Source organism: Microcaecilia unicolor, chromosome 7 (genome assembly GCF_901765095.1).
Source record: "Microcaecilia unicolor chromosome 7, aMicUni1.1, whole genome shotgun sequence".
In the NCBI taxonomy this organism is placed as follows: Eukaryota; Metazoa; Chordata; class Amphibia; order Gymnophiona; family Siphonopidae; genus Microcaecilia; species Microcaecilia unicolor.
The window spans coordinates 98987851-99004056 of NC_044037.1; the positions used below are offsets into that span (position 1 = coordinate 98987851).

General features: G+C 48.6%; 1 protein-coding gene across 2 annotated transcripts in view; it reads left to right on the plus strand.

The window, feature by feature from the left end:
- The window catches only part of TCTN3 (tectonic family member 3), a 139321-nt gene that overhangs the window by 46655 nt on the left and 76460 nt on the right, over nucleotides 1-16206 (plus strand). For both annotated transcript variants that reach the window (XM_030208732.1, XM_030208733.1), the window contains exons 3-5: nucleotides 7733-7851; nucleotides 8841-8971; nucleotides 9143-9251. In XM_030208732.1, coding sequence (XP_030064592.1) covers nucleotides 7733-7851; nucleotides 8841-8971; nucleotides 9143-9251 — 359 coding nt within the window. The remainder of the gene's footprint in view (nucleotides 1-7732; nucleotides 7852-8840; nucleotides 8972-9142; nucleotides 9252-16206) is intronic.

The window sequence follows — 16206 nt, forward strand, 5'->3', positions numbered from 1 at the left end:
AAAAGCAAAAACATTTGCATGTAAGGACTGGATACATGAAACAGTGATGGAATATTCATATAGCAAGCAGCCTGAGCCAACAGATTTATTTTCCACTGAACATAATTAACTGAACTGAACAATAGTGGCACATTTACACTAATTCTGAACAGAAATTCTGCATGAAGGAAGCCCTTCCCTTATTATTCAATATCACCCTGTGAAGTAGTAGTAATAAAAAGAGGCAAGCTCATTTTTATAATATACCACTGCATTCCATAAAACAAAAGGAGCAAGTTTCCACATGCCACCTTTTTCTTTTGATGTAGGCACAGGAAAAAAAAGATGTTAAATGCTCTCAGGTTTCAACCTAATTAATGTTTTGGTTTTTTTTAAAGATTGTGCATTCTCATGTGTAGGTGATGTCATCCACGTTGCCTGGTGTGGAATGTGTTTATAGCGTATACAAATGTAAGAGCACTTGCCAATGTCACCACTGCACATGCGAAAGTGCCTTCCCACCTGCTGCAAGGGCATGGGACCAGCAATACAGTACAATAGCTGTACAAAAACAACTCCAAGGGGAGGTGGGAGGGTATATGAAAATGACTGGCCTGCTGTATCTTCGCTTTTGCCGAGGACAAACAGCCCATGTCATACTCACACGTGGGAAACCTTAGCTACCAGGCTCACCGAAAACAACAAATGAGTTTATCTTGTTGGGCAGACTGGATGGACCGTGCAGGTCTTTTTAGGCTCTTTCATCCTTTCTCACTGACTTTGACGCCTGGCTTTCCTTCTTTCTTGAACCTACATCCCCCTCCATCATCCACGTTGATGATTCCTCTAACTCTTATGCTTCCCAATTCCTTGCCTTAACGTCCTCATTCAATCTTCAGCTATGTTCATCTGCACCTACCCACCAAAATGATCACTGTCTCGACCTTATCCTCTCCTCCAACTGCTTCCCCTCCAGCTTCTGTTCCTCAGCTCTCCCCCTTTCTGACCATCACCTATTAACCTTCACACTTAAGCACCCTCCTCCCCAGTCCCACCCAATCTCAACCCCCACATCTAGGAATCTTCAAGCTATTGACCCCCTTACTCTGTCCTCTTGTGTCTCTAACCTTTTCTCTTCACCACTTCATCTAAATCTGTCAATGAAGCAGTTTCTTCTTATGATACTATTCTCTCCTCTGGACACTCTTGCCCCTCCCATGCCCCGTCCTACTAGGTGTACCAAACCCCAACCTTGGCTAACCTCTAAAATCCGCTACTTTCGTTCCTGTGCCCGCTCTGCTGAACATTCTTGGCTTAAATCCTGCACCCTCGCCGAATTCATTCATTTCAAATTCATGCTTAATTCCTTCCAGTCTGCCCTTTCGCAGGCCAAACAAGATTACTTCACCTAATTGACAAATTCCCTTGGCTCTAACCCTCGACTTCTCTTCGCCACGCTGAACTCTCTTCTCAAAGTGCCTCCGTCCCCAATTCCCCCTTCTCTATCTCCTCAGACCCTAGCTGAGCACTTCCACGAGAAAATCCGTAAGATTAACCTTGAATTTTCATCCAAACCCTCCCCACCTCTCTCTCCCTTAATCCACACCCCCTACTCCCCTTCCTCTCCTTCTTTTTCCTCCTTCTCTGAAGTTTCTACTGAGGAAACTGTCCTTCTTCTTTCCTCCTCTAAATGTACTACCTGTTCATCTGATCCCATCCCCACTCATCTACTTAGCACTATCTCTCCTACTATCATCCCTGTCATCTGTCACATCCTTAATCTCTCACTGTCCACTACAACTGTTCCTATGGCCTTCAAACATGCTGTTGTCACTCCACTCCTTTAAAAAACCCTCACTTGACCCTACCTGTCCCTCCAACTATCGCCCCATCTCCCTTCCCTCTCCAAATTACTTGAGCGCTGTTCACCGCCGCTGTTTTGATTTCCTTTCTTCTCAACCTATTCTTGTCCCACTCCAATCTGGTTTCCGCCCTCTTCACTCTACTGAAACTGCACTTACCAAAGTCTCTAATGACCCGCTGTTGGCTAAATCCAGAGGTCTCTATTCTATCCTTATCTCCTTAAAAAGAGATGATATAACCTCTGTCCACATGGGTATTGTCTACAGACCTCCAACACAATTGGATGAATTAGATAAAGACCTGATCGCAGATATTCAAAAGTTGGGAAACAAGAGAGAGGTGCTGTTGCTGGGAGATTTCAATCTGCCAGATGTAGATTGGAAGGTTCCATCTGCGGAATCGGAAAGAAGTAGAGAGATCATGGATGCTTTCCAAAGTGTTTTGCTCAGACAAATGATGACGGAACCCACGAGGGAGGGAGCGACGCTGGATCTGGTGCTCACAAATGGGGATAGCGTGTCAAATATCCGAGCAGGTACCCACCTGGGCAGCAGTGACCATCAAACAGTTTGGTTTGATATAACAGCTAAAGTGGAGAGCAGCCATTCAAAAAGTCCTGGATTTCAAGCGTGCTGACTTTAGTAAAATGGGGGAATACCTCAGGAAGGAGATGATGGGCTGGGAGGAAGTACGAGAAGTAGTCGCCCGTACAGACAGTGGTCCATGCTGAAAGAAACTATAAATAGGGCCACAAACCTTTATGTAAGGAAAGTAAATAAAAGCAAGAGAAAAAGGAAACCAATATGGTTCTCCAAGAAGTGGTTGAGAAAATAAAAGCTAAAGAGTTTGGTGTTCCAGAAATACAGAAAAACTCAAGAAAAGGAACACGGGGAGGAATACCGGATGAAACTGAAAGAAGCCAAGAGAGAGATACGTCTGGCGAAAGCGCAAGCGGAAGAACAAATGGCTAGAAATGTAAGAAGGGGTGACAAAAATTTCTTCAGGTATATTAGTGAAAGGAGAATGACTAAAAAGGGAATTGTGAGACTAAAAGATACTGCAAACCGCTATGTGGATAATGATGAAGAAAAAGCAAATTTGCTAAATAGATACTTTTGTTCTGTTTTCACAGAAGAAAATCCTGGAGAAGGACCGCGATGGACTGGAAAAAGTACAAATGAGAATGAAGTGGATAGAGCACCGTTCACGGAAGAGAGTGTGTATGAACAACTTGAAAAGCTAAAGGTGGACAAAGCCATGGGACCGGACGGGATCCACCCCAGGATATTGAGGGAGCTCAGAGAGGTTCTGGCGGGTCCTCTTAAAGATTTGTTTAATATATCCTTGCAGACGGGAGAGGTTCCAAGGGATTGGAGAACGGCGGAGGTGGTCCCTCTTCACAAAAGTGGTGATAGGATAGGGAAGAAGCTGGAAACTACAGGCCGGTAAGCCTCACTTTGGTTATTGGAAAAGTAATGGAAGCGATGCTGAAGGAAAGGATAGTGAATTTTCTGGAAGCCAATAAGTTGCAAGATCCGAGACAACATGGTTTTACCAAAGGGAAATCGTGCCAAACGAATCTCATTGAGTTCTTTGATTGGGTGACAGGAGAATTGAATCAGGGACGAGCTATAGACGTAATCTACTTAGATTTCAGCAAAGCTTTTGACACAGTCCCCCACAGGAGGCTCTTAAATAAACTGGATGGGCTGAAGATAGGACCCGAAGTGGTGAACTGGATTAGGAACTGGTTGACGGACAGACGCCACAGGGTGTTGGTTAATGGAATTCGCTCGGAGGAGGGAAAGGTGAGTAGTGGAGTGCCTCAAGGATCGGTGCTGGGGCCGATTCTGTTCAATATATTTGTGAGTGACATTGCCGAAGGGTTAGAAGGTAAAGTCCGCCTATTTGCGGATGATACTAAGATCTGTAACAGAGTGGACACCCGGGAGGGAGTGGAAAACATGAAAAAGGATCTGAGGAAGCTAGAAGAATGGTCTAAGGTTTGGCAATTAAAATTCAATGTGAAGAAATGCAAAGTGATGCACTTAGGGAATAGAAATCCACGGGAGACGTATGTGTTAGGTGGTGAGAGTCTGGTAGGTACGGACTGGGAGAAGGATCTAGGGATGATAGTATCTGAGGATTTGAAGGCGACAAAACAGTGTGACAAGGCGGTGGCCGTAGCTAGAAGGTTGTTAGGCTGTATAGAGAGAGGTGTGACCAGCAGAAGAAAGGGGGTGTTGATGCCCCTGTATAATTCGTTGGTGAGGCCCCAACTGGAGTATTGTGTTCAGTTTTGGGGCCTTGCTAAGGATGTAAAAAGAATTGAAGCGGTGCAAATAAAAGCTACGAGAATGGTATGGGATTTGCATTACAAGACGTATGAGGAGAGACTTGCTGACCTAAACATGTATACTCTGGAGGAAAGGAGAAACAAGGGTGATATGATACAGACGTTCAAATATTTGAAAGGTATTAATCCGCAAACGAACCTTTTCCGGAGATGGGAAGGCAGTAGAACGAGAGGACATGAAATGAGATTGAAGGGGGGCAGACTCAAGAAAAATGTCAGGAAGTATTTTTTCATGGAGACAGTGGTGGATGCTTGGAATGCCCTCCCGAGGGAGGTGGTGGAGATGAAAACGGTAACGGAATTCAAACATTCATGGGATAAACATAAAGGAATCCTGTTCAGAAGGAATGGATCCTCAGGAGCTTAGCTGAGATTGGGTGGCAGAGCCGGTGGTGGGAGGCAGGGCTGGTGGTTGGGAGGCGGGGATAGTGCTGGGCAGACTTATATGGTTTGTGCCAGAGCTGGTGGTGGGAGGCGGGGATAGTGCTGGGCAGACTTATACGGTCTGTGCCAGAGCTGGTGGTGGGAGGCGGGGATAGTGCTGGGCAGACTTATACGGTCTGTGCCAGAGCCGGTTGTGAGAGGCGGGGATAGTGCTGGGCAGACTTACACGGTCTGTGACCTGAAGAGGACAGGTACAAATCAAGGTGTAGGGTATACACAAAAAGTAGCACATATGAGTTTATCTTGTTGGGCAGACTGGATGGACCGTGCAGGTCTTTTTCTGCCGTCATCTACTATGTTACTATGTTATAAATAGTAAATCTTATTATAAAGCATCTGATTCTCATAACATATCATCTGTGTTGGTGGCCCTTTACTAGGTGAAAACATATCTGCAAGAATACATGGAGTCTCTATAACCAGGCACTCCAAATGTCACAATGATTTACAATTTAGATCTAATTACTTCTCTAACTGATGAAACCAATACTTCCTCTGTGTACATTTGTATTGTGCACAAGCCGTTATGTTTGAAAATATAAGTGAAATCATATAAAAATGCAACCATCATTAAAGAACGACAATGTGGATAGAGTAGCTCATAGGTTTGCTCGCTTTGTTTTGGGTAAATGGGGATGATGGCTGCACAGAGGAGAGTGAAAGGAAGATAAACCTAATGGGCTTTAGCTTTTTGATGTGATGCAGTCTCCTGTTCTCAGTCTAACCTCCTTGCAGTGGACGGCTTCTCACAAGCTCCTGGATTCTTCTGTGGGGGTGCACCAATTCTAGATTTTCTAGTTCTGTTGAGCCTGGAGGTGTTTTGCTGTTTGGTGCCATCTTTGGGTGGGCGGGGCATACCTGTTGCTGATAGGTCCCTACCCCACCCCCAGTTCCCCAGCGATCCGAGTCTTTCCCTCTATAGTGGGTGTCTTCCTCACAGAATGGCAGCACACTGAGTAAAAAAAACAAAACAGAAAACACCTACAGGACAGGCAGAAGGTGCATTTGCCAATGGCTCTGGTGGCTTGGAGGCTGCCTTCCAGGTCAGTGTGGGTGAGAACCCTTTTTTGGACGGACGACGGAGACCCAGGATTGGGAGGCACCTCGGGTTAATTTGATGCATGTCCCTTTACATGTTTGCTGTCAGCTTTCACGGCTGTGCGAATCAACGGAGCATGGCTGTGGAAACTGTGAAGCAATGTTCCCGCTGTGGAAAGCAGCGAGCAGTGTTGAGTCTCTGTTCGGCAAGCTGTTCAGATGCCTTGCAGGGTGCAGACAGCCCTCTTCTCACCGAGTCTGAGGTTTCCTGAGTTTGGGTGCGCTCTCTCCTTCTCCTTCCGACACGGCTCCATTTTCTTCTTCGGTTGCCATCTTATCTGTCTTGCCTGAAACCTCAGGAGGGCTTCCTGATGCACTGCAGTTGCGCCCTTCTTTGGGGGCTGCTGCCTGGCATGTCTAGCACAGAGGCTGCTGCAGCAGGCCAGTGTCCTCAAACGGTCTGGGCAGCAGTTGCTTCCAGCTTTGCCTCTTGGTTCCCCTTTGGGGCACATGGGGAGTTTGGACTCTGTGCTGCCATCCTCCCACGTGGACCCTACTTTGAAGCGACGGCATGTGGGACCCTTCTCTGAGGGGGGGGCGGTTGGTGGAGTTCGTGGAGGATCTGTCTGTGTGCTGTGGTCAGACCCCCTGGTGTTAGGATCTGGAGGAGGGGGAGTTGTCAGGTGAGGAGCTGGATGACCCAACAGCAGTCTGGATCTTTTATAAGTTGGCATTGCCGTCATTCATTAAGGCACTGGAGGCGCTTAATATCAAAGATGAGGGGGCCCACGCCTCTACAGCAGTGAACCCGAAGATGGCTAGCACTAGGCAACTGCTTAGAGCCTTCCCAGTTCACGAGGCCATGGAGAAAGATATTACTCTTAAGGCTGTCTTCCTGGTGGTGATGTCTTTGGCTTGTTGGATGTCCAAGTTGCAGACTGTGTCCTGTGGGGTTCCCTTTCTCTGGTTCTTGGAATGGGGGGTGACTTTTCAGACGGTTCCATTTTTTTTGCTGAACGTGGTGTAAGTGTTTCATCTCAACCCGCCCATTTTTCTGTCCTCCTTTCAAGAGGAAGATTATCTGTTGGATTTTGCGCAACTGCACTGTCTGGACGTTCAGAGAGTACTGAGGTGCACTTTGCAGGTTATGAATACCCTTCAGCGACGATCAGATCATTTGATCTGCTGTCGGGTCCCAGGAGGGGTGAGGCTGCTTTGAAAGCAACCATCGCCTGCTGGATTTGGGAAGCCACTGATTCCATGTATCTTTTGGCTAGCCAGTGATCGCCAATAGTGTTGTGGGCTTATTCTACTTGAGCATTGGCCACATTGTGGACAGAGGCCCGTGCATTCTCACTGGAAGAAATATGTAGGGCGACTACCTGAGCCTCTTTGCATACCTTGGATATGGCGGCGTGAACAGATTCCATGTTTGGCACTTTGGTTCTTTCGGTGGGGTCCGCAGCATCCCACCCTATTTAGGGACTGCTTTTTTTTACATCCCATCAGTCTGGATTGATCTGCGGGATCCTATGGCAGGAAAAACTATTTTGTTCTTGATTTTCTTTCCATTAGTCCTGACAGATCAATCCAGGGGTTAGTTATGGGATTGGTTTCTGTCTGTATATTTGTTGCTGTTGTTCTTGGATAAGTTTTGTTTGCAGATGCTCTTTAAAAACACAGAACATAAAAAGTTGCTGTTGGAGGTGCAAAGCAGGGACGTTTTTTTCATTCCGGCAAGGGCATGGCCCTACTTTGAAGTTGGTTTGCACTGTCTGATTCCTGTCTTGTTTTGTCTGGTAATTTTTGCTCATTGTAATTTCTAGAGGTAGGACATTTTTGTTATTCTTTCTGTTTTGACTGTTTTGTTATTGCACATACTGGAAATGAGGCTGCTACATAGTAGGCTATATGGCAGAGCTATTTCATTCTCTCTATCTCCACCTGCTGGTAGATGGGCATAACCCACAAGTCTCTGGAGTGATCTGTTGGGACTAATGAAAAGAAAATTATCAGGTAAGAACTAATTTTTCTGTTTCTTTGTTTACCCAGGGCAGTCTGTCAGGTATGCGTGGACAGTACCCTAATATTCAGAAGTAATTCCCCTCTGCATACAGAAACCATCTCTACTTTGGGAACGACAGTACAGTTCTGCATCCTCATGGATGACCGTGAGTGAAATTAATGCTGCTAAGAGAGAAATGATGTAGAATAATCAGAATCCATTGTTCAAACAACTAGTGACAACTGTACTTAACATAGGAGGCCAGTCTAGATGTCAAGGCAAAAAAGATTTTAAAAAGGCAGTTATTGAAGCCATACATATCGACCTTACCTCTCCAGCTGATTGATCATGTCATCCTAGCACATGGATTCCAACGAACAAGCCGTAGATACAATCTGAGTCTTAAGCATTCAGGCTTTTATTTTTGAATAGAATAATGATTTTATTCAGAGTAACTGATCCATGTTCAGATAATTATACAAGTAATAGATACAAATTATTTATGGTTAGTCCATCACATTTAGGTGAATGAATATAAATGTGATGGACTAACAAACAACTAATCTTTACCACATGACTGTATTATTTATATGTTTTTATATGTGGTTATACTATTAAGTACATAAGTAATGCCACACTGGGAAAAGACCAAGGGTCCATCGAGCCCAGCATCCTGTCCACGACAGCGGCCAATCCCGGCCAAGGGCACCTGGCAAGCTTCCCAAACGTTTTTTTTTTTTATTAAAAATTTGAATCCGTTACTTGTATAATTATTTGAAGATTTTTTTATCCTGATTGCTCTATGTGGTGTATGTGTTTCGTACAAAAGGAAGGAATATCCAATTCTTAATTTGTTTTACATTCATGTCAACTCTGTCATACCAGCTGACCAGTTCATAGATACTATCTGACCAATTCAAGCATCTTAACCAACTGTAGTTAACTCAGTTAATTATCCCAGTTGACCATTTCTCAGTTCCCACTAACAGGTGGATCCCAAAGTTCCAGGCTTAATGTCTCTGTGAATACATTAGCGCATCTCAAATATTAAATCCTAGCAGCGTACCAAATCAGTGTTAAAATCCAAACTAGCCCATTTCATGAGTAGATAATTGCATATTTGATGCCACTTTGTTTTTTGTTGTTTGTTTGTAGCCCATCTGAATTATTTTGTGCAGCCACAGAATTTCAGTGAAAGTAATTTCCAGACGCTTACAGCACAGTATGGTGGTGCCACTTTCATCTTCCCTTCACAGGCTCTTCCTTCCTTCCCTGCTTATTACAGGGTGAGTTGATGAGGAGGCCCTGGGGGTAGAAATAAATCTGACTGATTACATAGAAGGCATGTAACAGATCACATGGAATCCCTAGATATGTATGTGTGAAGTATCAAATCTGTGACTGTGTTGCTTCTAATTCAGGTTTTCACTGATTAGTCCTTCTATTTTGCTATGTAGGCTGGCGATCCAATCCTGACTTTCTTTAACGCCTCAGCCACACTGGGTGTTCTCAGGCAGCCAGTGCCCGTAGGAGCAGGAGGAGGCTGTGTAGACAGGAATCCTGCAGGTAATACAAAGACATCAGTGTAGTGGTGTGTTCTCTTATGTGGTGAGAAGCAAACAAAACTTCAACTTTTTCTTTGGCTCAGAGCTTCTTTCTTATTGTACATCCCTGACTGCATCCTTTCTTTTTTCTAGATGTGTACGTTTTGATGTCTATCCAGGCTTCCTGGAATAGGAGGGAAAAATTGTCTTGCCTGTGAATTGTCTTTCCTTAGTCCTACCAGACTGTTCCAGAACAAGTGGGTTATGTCTGTCGACCATTGGATGGAGACAAAGAAAGAAAGTTGTTCAAAGTGATTCGCCCCTTAAGGGTATCATGCAGCCATAGAGAGTCAGTCAATATTGGAGAGAAAATATCAGATTCGTGCAATATTTGAACTGACAAGTGAGGCATATATTCTACTGACATACATTTCTTTTCACTGAGTTAGAAGTATGAAATGAAGTACGTTAGAGAAGCTTGAAAACAAAAGCAATGAAATCTGAAAAAAGAGAAAACTAGGAAAAAACACCACATAGCAGAAATAAAATCAACCAGGGAGAGTTTCTGAACTGGTCTGCTCTGGTAGGATTAAAGGAAGGAAACATTTTATTTTCTTTAGTTCTAGCGTCCATACCAGACTAGTCCAGAAAAAGTGGGATGTTGCAAAGCTGTACCCAGAAGGGGCAGGTCTAGAATTTTGAAACAACGACAAAAAAAAAAAAAGTCTGAGGGAGAAGGAAAACCAAAGTTGAAATTTCCTGAAATACTGTGAAGAACATGACTCCCCTCTGGAGAGGTGTAGGGAGTGAAGCTCCAAAAGAAAAAGCCAGGAACAGTTGCTAATCATACTTGAGAGCACTCAGTGATCTGACTGAGAACTTTAGAAAGCAGCATTGTCAGCGTAGGAAAGAAACATGTCTATGAACACAGAGGACTGACTGGGTTGTTTGTTTTTTGTTGTTGTTTGTTTTCTAAAAGGGCTTCCTAAGGTTCCTAAGTACAGGCTAAGGCCCATGTAATCCAAGGGAAGGGAACTGTACCCTCAATTGAAATTCCAGAGGAGACCTGTGAAAGACATAGAACAAGAAAAAGCTGAAGCTATTAGTACCTGAAGAAAAAAAAACTGTCCCTTCCATATCATCATGCTGATCAATCCATAGACTGGTGGGTTGTGTCCATCTACCAGCAGGTGGAGATAGAGAGCAATCCTTTTGCCTCCCTATATGTGGTCATGTGCTGCCGGAAACTCCTCAGTATGTTCTCTATCTCAGCAGGTGGTGGTCACACACAGCAGCAGCTCTGGCTAGGTCTCCAAGCCTAATTTTTAGGTTTTGTTGAGTACCTGGGGTTGAGGGCTCTTCTTGAGCAAGTGCAAACCTGGTGGCGCCAGGTCCCTCCTTTTCTCCCCCCTCCCGCTGGCTCCGTAAAAAAAAAAAAAAAAATTTTGGACGTCCTTAAAGGCGTTTATTTTGACGTTTATTTAAACGTTTATTGCAGCTACTCACTGGGACACCAGGTCGTTACAGCTCGGAGCGAGAAGCAGGTAATTTTTACCTTTTTATAGCGGGCAGGGGGTTCCCCGATCGATCTCCACGTGGCCTATGGCGTCGGAGGGCGAGGGCGTGAAGAATCGCTCCCCGGACCGCGTGTGCGCTTCTAGCGGGGATGCGGGGGTCTTAAAGCCTGATTCGCCCTTGTTGGGTGTCAGTTCGGAGGCCGGTCAGTGTCCCGGGTCTTCCTCCGGTGCGGCGGTTTTTCCCGCCATAAACGCCCATCCCCCGCTACTCGCCTCCGCCATTTTGGCCGGCCACTCTGCTCGGACGGCTTCTTCTTGGGCCGCCCTTGAGCTGGGAGACGTTCATGCCATGGCCGCCCTTGATTTGGGCGACGGCAAAAAAGTGGCTAAAGTTAAGCGCTGTTCTTCCCGCGCGGCTCCTTCGCGGAGTGTCGCGCCGGACGCCATCTTGGATGCGCAGCATGGTTCTCCCCCGCTCTTTTGCGAGCGCCAGTTGAGGGTGCGTCTAGGGCTGTGGCCCAGGCTGCTGAATTGCACAGTCTGGGGGGTTTCTCCCCCGAGTTTATTTTGCTGCTGCATCAGGCCTTCCTTATGCAGAACGCTGCCCCTTCTCCCTTGTCCGATAAAGGGGTTGAGGGCCCCGGAAGTAAACGCCCCCTGGGTGGATTCCCAGGCCTTAGAGGACGCTGTTTCCTCTGATGTAGATGAGGGCAGCGTATCTGAGTTCTCCCAACGGTCCTTTGGGGATTCCTTGGAGGAGACGGATTCCCGCTCGGATGGAGCGGATGACCCCTCTTCAGCGCGGATCTTTCGCTCAGAGGATTTGCCCAACCTGTTAGTGCAGGCCATGAGCATTTTGAAGATTTCCTCTCCAGAGGACGTCTCTCCCTCAGCCCCTGTTGGCTCCGCCATTATGCTGGGGACGAAGCGCCCGCCTAGAACCTTCCACGTGCATGATGCCATGCACACCTTAATTTCGGCTCAATGGGATGTCCCGGAAGCGAGCCTCAAAGTGGCTAGGGCTATGTCCCGCCTCTATCCTTTGCCTGAAAGTGAACGGGAGGCCTTTGTTTGGCCTACCGTGGATTCTTTAATCACTGCGGTGACTAAGAAAACGGCGTTGCCGGTGGAAGGTGGCACGGCCCTAAAGGACGCCCAAGACAGAAGATTGGAGGCGGTCTTAAGGTCGTCCTTCGAGGCGGCTGCCTTAAGTTTGCAGGCCTCAGTTTGCGGCTCCTATGTGGCCAGGGCGTGCCTGACGATTGTGCAGCGGGCTTCCCCCTCGGATCCTTCCTTGAGGGCTGATTGGCCGGCCCTGGAATCGGGCTTGGCTTATTTGGCAGACTTACTGTATGATGTCTTGAGAGCCTCGGCTAAAGGTATGGCTCAGACAGTCTCTGCGCGGCGGTGGCTTTGGCTGAAACATTGGTCTGCTGACCACGCCTCTAAGTCCCGCCTGGCTAAGTTGCCTTTTAAAGGCAAGCTGCTCTTTGGGGTCGAGCTGGACAAAATCGTGACCGATCTCGGCACGTCTAAGGGCAAGAGGTTACCAGAGGTCAGGGCTCGGGCCAGTGCTCGCCCCGGTATCTCCAGAGGACGGTTTCAGGAAGCCCGTCGGTACCGCCCGGGCAAGTCGAGCTCCTCTGCCCCTTCTTCCTTCAAGAGGAACTTCTCCCCCAACCAGCATTCCTTTCGCAGAGACCGCCGTCCCGGAGGTGCGCCCTCCGGTCCTCCCCCAGGGTCTCGTACCCAATGACGGGGTCCTGGTCCATGGCCCAGTGCAGATTAGAGGACGCCTGTCCTCGTTTCTGGGCGAGTGGACCAGAGTAACTTCAGACGCTTGGGTGCTGGAAGTCATCAGAGACGGCTACAAGCTAGAGTTCTGCCGACCCTTAAGAGACGGGTTTGTACTCTCTCCCTGCAAGTCTCCGGTCAAAGCTGTGGCAGTGCAGCAGACCTTGGACTATCTGATCCGCCTGGGTGCGGTCATTCCGGTGCCAGAAAATCAGCTTGGCAAGGGACGTTACTCCATTTACTTTGTGGTACCAAAGAAAGGAGGTTCTGTACGGCCTATCCTCGACCTCAAAGGGGTCAATCGGGCCTTGAAAGTTCGGCACTTTCGCATGGAGACTCTCCACTCTGTTATAGCGGCAGTGAAGGCAGGGGAGTTCCTGGCATCCTTGGACATCAAGGAAGCGTACTTGCATATTCCCATCTGGCCTCCTCATCAACGCTTTCTGCGTTTTGCAGTCCTGGGCCGACACTTCCAGTTCAGAGCCCTCCCGTTCGGGTTGGCTACTGCTCCGCGGACCTTCTCCAAAGTAATGGTGGTCATCGCGGCCTTCCTGTGAAAGGAAGGAGTACAAGTCCATCCTTATCTGGACGACTGGTTGATCCGAGCCCCCTCTTATGCAGAGTGCGGCAAAGCTGTGGACCGGGTGATTGCTCTTTTGAGCTCCCTGGGGTGGATCATCAACTGGGAGAAAAGCCAGCTGCGCCCGACTCAGTCCCTGGAGTATCTGGGAGTTCGATTCGACACCCAAGTGGGCAGAGTGTTCCTGCCGGACAATCGGATTGTCAAACATCAGGCTCAGGTGGACCAGTTCCTAGTAGCCTCTCCGCTTCGGGCTTGGGACTATGTGCAGCTGTTGGGCTCTATGACGGCCACGATGGAAGTAGTGCCCTGGACCAGGGCTCATATGAGACCACTACAACACTCTCTGCTGCAGCGCTGGACTCCGGTGTCGGAGGATTATGCTGTGCGCCTTCCCTTGGACCCAGCAGTGCGCAAGACGCTGAGCTGGTGGCTGAAGACAGACAAGTTGTCTGCAGGGATGCCTCTTGTGACCCCGGAGTGGATTGTCGTCACGACGGACGCCTCTTTGACGGGCTGGGGAGCCCACTGCTTGGGAAGGACAGCGCAGGGGCTCTGGTCTCCTGCAGAGGCAAAGTGGTCTATCAACCTCCTGGAACTCAGAGCCATTCGGTTGGCACTTTTGGAGTTCCTCCCGGTACTGGCGTTGAAGCCAGTACGGGTCCTGTCGGACAATGGCACGGCTGTGGCCTATGTCAACCGCCAGGGAGGTACAAAGAGCGCCCCTCTAGCCAAGGAAGCCATGAATCTATGCCAGTGGGCGGAAGCGAATCTGGAACAGCTGTCAGCTGCCCACATTGCCGGAGTCATGAATGTCAAGGCGGACTTTCTCAGTCGCCATACCTTGGATCCCGGAGAGTGGCAGTTATCGGCTCAGGCGTTCTTGGACATCACGAAGCGCTGGGGCCAGCTGAGCCTAGATCTGATGGCGTCATCGGCCAATTGCCAAGTGCCGCGCTTTTTCAGCAGAGGACGGGACCCTCGATCTCTGGGAGTAGATGTTCTTCTCCAACAGTGGCCGACACAAGAGCTTCTCTGTGTTCCCGCCCTGGCCCATGTTGGGCAGGGTACTAGACCGGGTGGCAAAGCATCCGGGCCGGATAATCCTGGTGGGTCCGGACTGGCCCAGACGTCCCTGGTATGCGGATTTGACAGGCTCTCAGTGGACGACCCTCTGCGGCTGCCAGTGGAGCAGGGACTGTTGCATCAGGGTCCCGTGGTGATGGAGGATCCCTCCCCCTTTGGTCTTACGGCCTGGCTATTGAGCGGCAGCGTCTGAGGAAGAAGGGCTTCTCAGACAAGGTCATCGCCACTATGCTGAGAGCGAGGAAGCGCTCTACTTCTACTGCTTACGCCAGGGTTTGGCGTACCTTTGCAGCGTGGTGTGAAGCAGGCTCACTTTCTCCCTTCACTGCTTCAATTTCTTCAGTGCTGGCGTTCCTGCAAGAAGGTCTGGAGAAAGGCCTGTCGCTCAGTTCCCTTAAAGTCCAGGTAGCGGCTCTGGCTTACTTCAGGGGCCACCTGAAGGGTGCTTCCCTGGCTTCGCAGCCAGATGTGGTACGTTTTCTCAAGGGAGTTAATCACCTGCGCCCTCCTCTGCACTCAGTGGTGCCTGCGTGGAATCTCAACCTGGTACTAAGAGCATTGCAGAAGCCGCCTTTTGAACCCTTGTCGAGGGCATCTCTGAAAGACCTGACGTTGAAAGCAGTCTTTTTGGTGGCTATCACTTCAGCCAGAAGAGTTTCCGAGCTCCAGGCGCTCTCATGTCGAGAGCCTTTTCTGCAGTTCACTGAGGCAGGAGTGACTATTCACACAGTGCCTTCCTTCCTGCCCAAGATTGTTTCTCGCTTCCATGTGAATCAGCAGCTCTGTCTCCCTTCCTTTCGTAGGGAGGACTACCCAGAGGAATACTCTGCTCTCAAATATCTGGATGTGAGACGAGTCATCATCAGATACTTGGAAGTGACCAATGATTTCCGGAAATCGGATCATCTGTTTGTCCTGTTTGCAGGTCCTCGTAAGGGTCTGCAGGCTGCTAAGCCTACAGTGGCAAGATGGGTCAAGGAAGCCATTGCAGCGGCTTATGTGGCCGCGGGGAAGGTGCCGCCTATTCAGCTGAAGGCTCACTCCACTAGAGCTCAGGCGGCCTCGGTGGCAGAGGCCGGGTCCGTCTCCTTGGCAGAGATATGCAAGGCGGCAATTTGGGCATCGGCCCATACCTTCTCCAGGCATTAACGCTTGACTGTGGCAGCTCGGGCGGAGGCCCGGTTTGGAGCTTCAGTGTTGCGGTCAGGGATTTCAATGTCCCGCCCTGGGTGAGTACTGCTTCGGTACATCCCAGCAGTCTATGGATTGATCAGCATGATGATATGGAAGGTAAAATTATGTATCATACCTGATAATTTTCTTTCCATTAATCATAGCTGATCAATCCATAGCCCCTCCCAGATATCTGTACTGTTTATATTCTGGTTGCATTTCAGATTCAAGTTTAGTCTTCAGTTGCTGTTCAGGAGGACTTCGTGTTCAAGTTTTTTCAATTGGATTCTTCAAGAGTTGAGACGAGTTTGTGTTACAGTGAGCTGCTGCATTCCTCTCCCCTCCGTTTTACGGGGCTGGATTGAGACATAAATTCTGCCGGCGCTCCCTCCCGCTTCGTGCGGCTGTAAGGCAGCTTTGTACCCCTCCCGCTTCGGCGGTGTTAGGGTCAGTCAGCTCCTCCCGCGGTTGCGGTTGCAGGATAAGCCAGATCCCCCCGCATCGGCGGGGTGGTGTCCCTCCCCCGCTCCGCGGGGATGAGCTGGACGGATTCCCCTCCCCCACTTGTGTGGGGATGAGCTGGGTTAATTCCCCTCCCCCATTTCGGCGGTGGTGAGCTGGGCAGAGTGTCCCTTTGTGGGTGTAATTCTCTAAGTGCTGAGTCCTGCGGATGGAGCTTGGATATCGACATACTGAGGAGTTTCCGGCAGCACATGACCACATATAGGGAGGCAAAAGTTTGCTCTCTATCTCCACCTGCTGGTAGATGGACACAACCCACCAGTCTATGGATTGATCAGCTATGATTAATGGAAAGAAAATTATCA